The sequence below is a fragment of the Sinocyclocheilus rhinocerous genome, unplaced genomic scaffold (genome assembly GCF_001515625.1).
Source record: "Sinocyclocheilus rhinocerous isolate Xijiao unplaced genomic scaffold, SAMN03320098_v1.1 scaffold1542, whole genome shotgun sequence".
Taxonomy (NCBI): Eukaryota; Metazoa; Chordata; class Actinopteri; order Cypriniformes; family Cyprinidae; genus Sinocyclocheilus; species Sinocyclocheilus rhinocerous.
In genome coordinates this window covers 325,558-330,703 of record NW_015666540.1, presented here as the reverse complement: position 1 = coordinate 330,703, position 5,146 = coordinate 325,558, and the positions used below count along the sequence as shown (strand labels likewise).

At 37.4% G+C, this 5,146-nt stretch overlaps 1 protein-coding gene across 1 annotated transcript in view; it reads left to right on the top strand.

Moving 5' to 3' along the window:
- The window catches only part of LOC107732639 (otoferlin-like), a 58,698-nt gene extending 54,265 nt beyond the window's left edge, over positions 1-4,433 (top strand). The window contains exons 43-46 of the mRNA XM_016544038.1: positions 122-363; positions 554-732; positions 910-1,010; positions 4,178-4,433. Coding sequence (XP_016399524.1) covers positions 122-363; positions 554-732; positions 910-1,010; positions 4,178-4,358 — 703 coding nt within the window. The 3' untranslated portion in view covers positions 4,359-4,433. The remainder of the gene's footprint in view (positions 1-121; positions 364-553; positions 733-909; positions 1,011-4,177) is intronic.
- Positions 4,434-5,146: the final 713 nt, after the last annotated feature.

The following is a 5,146-nucleotide window of genomic DNA, read 5'->3' as shown; positions in this document are numbered from 1 at the left end:
AGAACATTTGTGCATGTTTTGTCATGCGACTTACACAAGAAATCACTGATGCTTGTATATTTTTTGTATGAATATTAAAATCGTGTTGCTTTTAACAATTGAAAATCGTCTCCCTGCTCAGCTGGCTAAAAGGACAGCAGGAGGATAAACAGGACACAGACGTGCATTATCACTCTCTAACCGGGGAAGGAAACTTCAACTGGCGCTTTGTTTTCCCTTTTGACTATCTCATGGCTGAGGAGAAGATAGTCATCTCTAAGAAGGAATCCATGTTTTCCTGGGATGAGACAGAGTACAAGATTCCTGCTCGACTCACCCTTCAAGTATGGGATGCTGACCATTTCTCCGCAGATGACTTCCTGGGTATGTTCACAATTCAGAAAGACAAAAAAAGACCAATTATTAGATATTTATGACTTACTGTATGCAAGTCATGTACTGAAGATAATTTTGGCTTTGAAGAATAAACACAGTTTTGTAATTAATGCTCAGTTTAAAGTGTTTCATTCCACTTTAAAATCATTTTTAATGCTCTCTGTGTTTATTTTTGCAGGTGCGATTGAGCTGGACTTGAATAAGTTTCCCCGTGGGGCAAAAACAGCTAAGCAGTGCTCTCTCAACATGGTTCTCAAAGAGCATGAGCTGCCAACCATCTCCATCTTCAAACAGAAAAGAGTGAAGGGCTGGTGGCCATTTGTGGCCCGGGATGAGAATGATGAATTTGAGCTCACAGTGAGTAAATATAATGAATAAAATAAATGAAAAATACTAAAACAGCCATTTCATTACCAGAAACAATTATTACCCAAATGTTATTTTACATTTGCTTGATAATTTGCCAGCATGTGGTGTATTGAAATGATTGCATAAGATTACCTCATTAACATTCTAACCATGTCGTGCTTGCAGGGGAAAGTGGAGGCAGAGCTCCATCTATTGACAGCGGAGGAGGCAGAGAAGAATCCGGTCGGCCTTGGGCGGAATGAACCTGAGCCACTTGAGAAACCAAAGTAAGACATAAAGCCGCTCATGTACATAAATATTTGTAAACAGTAGTTTTAGTGTGTGAATAAATATGCAATATATCATACTTCATATACCGCAGAGTAGACTATGAAAGCCTGTTTCTGCCTTAAGAGTAAAAAATAAAAAGGTAATTGTGAGATTTAAGTTTAAAATAAGAAAAAAGTAAGAAATAAAGTTGCATGCAGGTACACTACCATTTAAAAGTTTTTTTTTTAATGGTTTTGAAAGAAGTCTCTTATGCTCACGAGGTTTTTACAGTAAAAACAGTAATGTTGTGTAATAATGTTTTCCTGGGATGAGACCGAGTACAAGATTCCTGCTCGACTCACCCTTCAAGTATGGGATGCTGACCATTTCTCCGCAGATGACTTCCTGGGTATGTTCACAATTCAGAAAGACAAAAAAAGACCAATTATTAGATATTTATGACTTACTGTATGCAAGTCATGTACTGAAGATAATTTTGGCTTTGAAGAATAAACACAGTTTTGTAATTAATGCTCAGTTTAAAGTGTTTCATTCCACTTTAAAATCATTTTTAATGCTCTCTGTGTTTATTTTTGCAGGTGCGATTGAGCTGGACTTGAATAAGTTTCCCCGTGGGGCAAAAACAGCTAAGCAGTGCTCTCTCAACATGGTTCTCAAAGAGCATGAGCTGCCAACCATCTCCATCTTCAAACAGAAAAGAGTGAAGGGCTGGTGGCCATTTGTGGCCCGGGATGAGAATGATGAATTTGAGCTCACAGTGAGTAAATATAATGAATAAAATAAATGAAAAATACTAAAACAGCCATTTCATTACCAGAAACAATTATTACCCAAATGTTATTTTACATTTGCTTGATAATTTGCCAGCATGTGGTGTATTGAAATGATTGCATAAGATTACCTCATTAACATTCTAACCATGTCGTGCTTGCAGGGGAAAGTGGAGGCAGAGCTCCATCTATTGACAGCGGAGGAGGCAGAGAAGAATCCGGTCGGCCTTGGGCGGAATGAACCTGAGCCACTTGAGAAACCAAAGTAAGACATAAAGCCGCTCATGTACATAAACATTTGTAAACAGTAGTTTTAGTGTGTGAATAAATATGCAATATATCATACTTCATATACCGCAGAGTAGACTATGAAAGCCTGTTTCTGCCTTAAGAGTAAAAAATAAAAAATTAATTGTGAGATTTAAGTTTAAAATAAGAAAAAAGTAAGAAATAAAGTTGCATGCAGGTACACTACCATTTAAAAGTTTTTTTTTTAATGGTTTTGAAAGAAGTCTCTTATGCTCACGAGGTTTTTACAGTAAAAACAGTAATGTTGTGTAATAATATTACAATTTAAAATAAGAGTTTTCTATTTTAATATATTTTAAAATGTAATTTATTCCTGTGATGCAAAGCTGAATTTTCAGCAGTCATTACCCCAGTCTTCAGTGTCACATGATCCTGCAGAATTTGGCGCTCAAAAAACATTTCTTATTATCAATGTTGAAAACCATTTATGTTGACGCTTTTGTGGAATCTATGATACATTTTTAGGATTGTTTCAATAAAAGCTCAAAACAATAGCAGTTCTTTGAAACAGAAATATTTTCTATGTCTTTACTGTCACTTTTTATTAATTTAATGAATCCTCCCTGAATTAAAATATGAATTTCTTGAAAAAGGTTTAGTGACCCCATGGCAGTGTATAAAATTACAATTTTTATTAAGTAACATTGTGAGATATAAAGTTGCAATAATACAGTAAATAAATAAATTCACAATGACCCTTTTCTTTTTACTCTGAGGCAGAAACAGGCTTCTATAGTAGCCAGTATTAGCCAGTATTTCGGGCATACAGTCTAACTGATGAGGACGTGCTAATTATACAGCTATAGAAAGGAGACATAAAGAGTGTCATATAAATACTGTAGATAATTACAGGTATGGCACAAACACTGACACATGAAGTGGGCTTAAGTCAGAAGCGTTCTCTCCAGTGAAGAATGCCCCTCTGAAACTGTTAACTTCCCTTTCTAATACTCCCACTCTCCTTTTTTCACATCCTTCCTTCCTTCTGTGACTGCCCTTTCCTCCGCCTACCCTTTCCTGTTCATTTCCTTCATTCCAACCCCATTCCTGTTTTGGAAAAAGTCGTCCAGACACCAGTCTAATGTGGTTCATGAACCCTCTGAAGTCCATACGATACTTCATTTGGCACAACTACCGCTGGCTGATCCTGAAGGCTCTGGCCCTGCTGCTCCTCCTTCTCCTCGTTGGGCTCTTCCTCTACTCTATTCCCGGATACCTGGTCAAGAAACTCCTAGGGGTGTGAGGGGAGATGGGAAGACCACTGGTAGCCCACTCTCACTGCCTCTGTTTTCTCTGCTTTCCGTCTCTCTCTCTCTGAGCCATTCACAGTGTATTTCTGTCTTTTTGTTACTCATACCGTATTTAAAGGCCTACAGCGTGGACCAGAGGGATTGTGGGTGATGAAGTGTTTTCCATTTTGTCATTCCTCTATCATCTCATCTCTTTCTTATGGCATATCTGTGTGTTGTTGTACTTTGTGGTTGTCTGTTTGGGCAAAGATTTGAATTAGTTATGAATTTTATTAGATTTATAGTCTATTGTCTGCTACTGTGCTTTCTGAACTTACCTTTGTTGCCTGATGTGTCATTGTACTGCTCTGAGCTCAATCCACTGCAAATTTACAGTATCATGCACATATTCGGTAGTCCTAGGCGAATATTTTTACCAGCTCTGTGGGATAGTTTACACAAAAATTAAACATTTTGTCATCGTTTATTTACTTACCCTCATGTTGTTCCAAACTTGTATGACATTTCCTTTCCTATATGAAACACAAATGCAATAAAAAGTGCAACCTAATGTTTTGACCCTATTTATTTTAATTGCATTGCCAAAAAACATTCTCCAAAATATATTCTTTTGTGTTCAGCAGAAGAAATAAAGTCATACAGGTTTGAAAAGACGAACACATTTTCATATTGAGTGAACTATCCCTTTAAATGGATAATATGCCTTTAAGAGATTTTACAACTTTGCAGTCATCATACTAACCACTAACATCTGTATTACCTCTCTTCCTCCATCATCCACGGTTTAACTTTTCAACTCACCACCTCTTACCTGCAACCCCTTCACCGCCACAGCCGGCCTGACACCACCTTCCTGTGGTTTCTGAGCCCGCTGAAGGCCATCCGCTACCTGATATGCAACCGCTACAAATGGCTCATCATCAAGATCGTCTTGGCTCTGCTGCTGCTGATCATGGTGGGCCTGTTTCTCTACAGCATGCCAGGCTATCTGGTCAAGAAGCTGCTCGGGGCCTAAAGAGGGGTCAAAAAGGTTCATTTGAGAGATTCGGATTTGACCTTGCCCTCTGAAGTGGTCCTTTTCTAATATGTGGTTACAATTTGCAGCACTTCTTTTATTTTTAAACAACATCTTAAGAGTTTACCGTCCCTCATAGTTGCACTCTAAGCATAACGTATCAAATATCTTGACTTTTTCAGTATCAATTTGCATGTCTAACCCAAAAAAAGATCAATTAACTTATCTTTCTATTTGTACATTTCAAGAATAATTGGTCATAGGGAGAAAAGGAAAGCAGGGAAGTGTCTATTTTTGGTACAAAATTCAGTAAACTGGATTGATTTCTGGTATTCGTTCGAATGTTGATATAAATGCATTGCTTCAGATTGTTGGATTGGATTTTGTTGTTATTGTCTACATGTGTATGTGTCGCTGCTAGAAGCACAATAAGCATGCAAGGTTGTCTAAAGAAAGATGACTTGTTCATCAGTAGCTACAATCTGAAAAATATTATGATAGGGTTGCAGGCCTCATATATACAGTATGTAATTTAATTACACTTTGCCTTGATGTTTGCACTTTCAGTCCATGACACAAATCTTCTGCACTCCAGTAACATAATGTAGTTTATCCTTTAGAGAAACACAGACACTAGTAGGGGAATGATGTTTCATTTGACATTTCAAGCTTTAGCAACGCAATAGAATGCGATTTCTTATATTTCCTACTGTTGTTTTACTTGCGGTGTACATTTACTTGGTATGTACTTGTGTCCTTGCTATTTAATCCTTCTCCATTTAATGAAT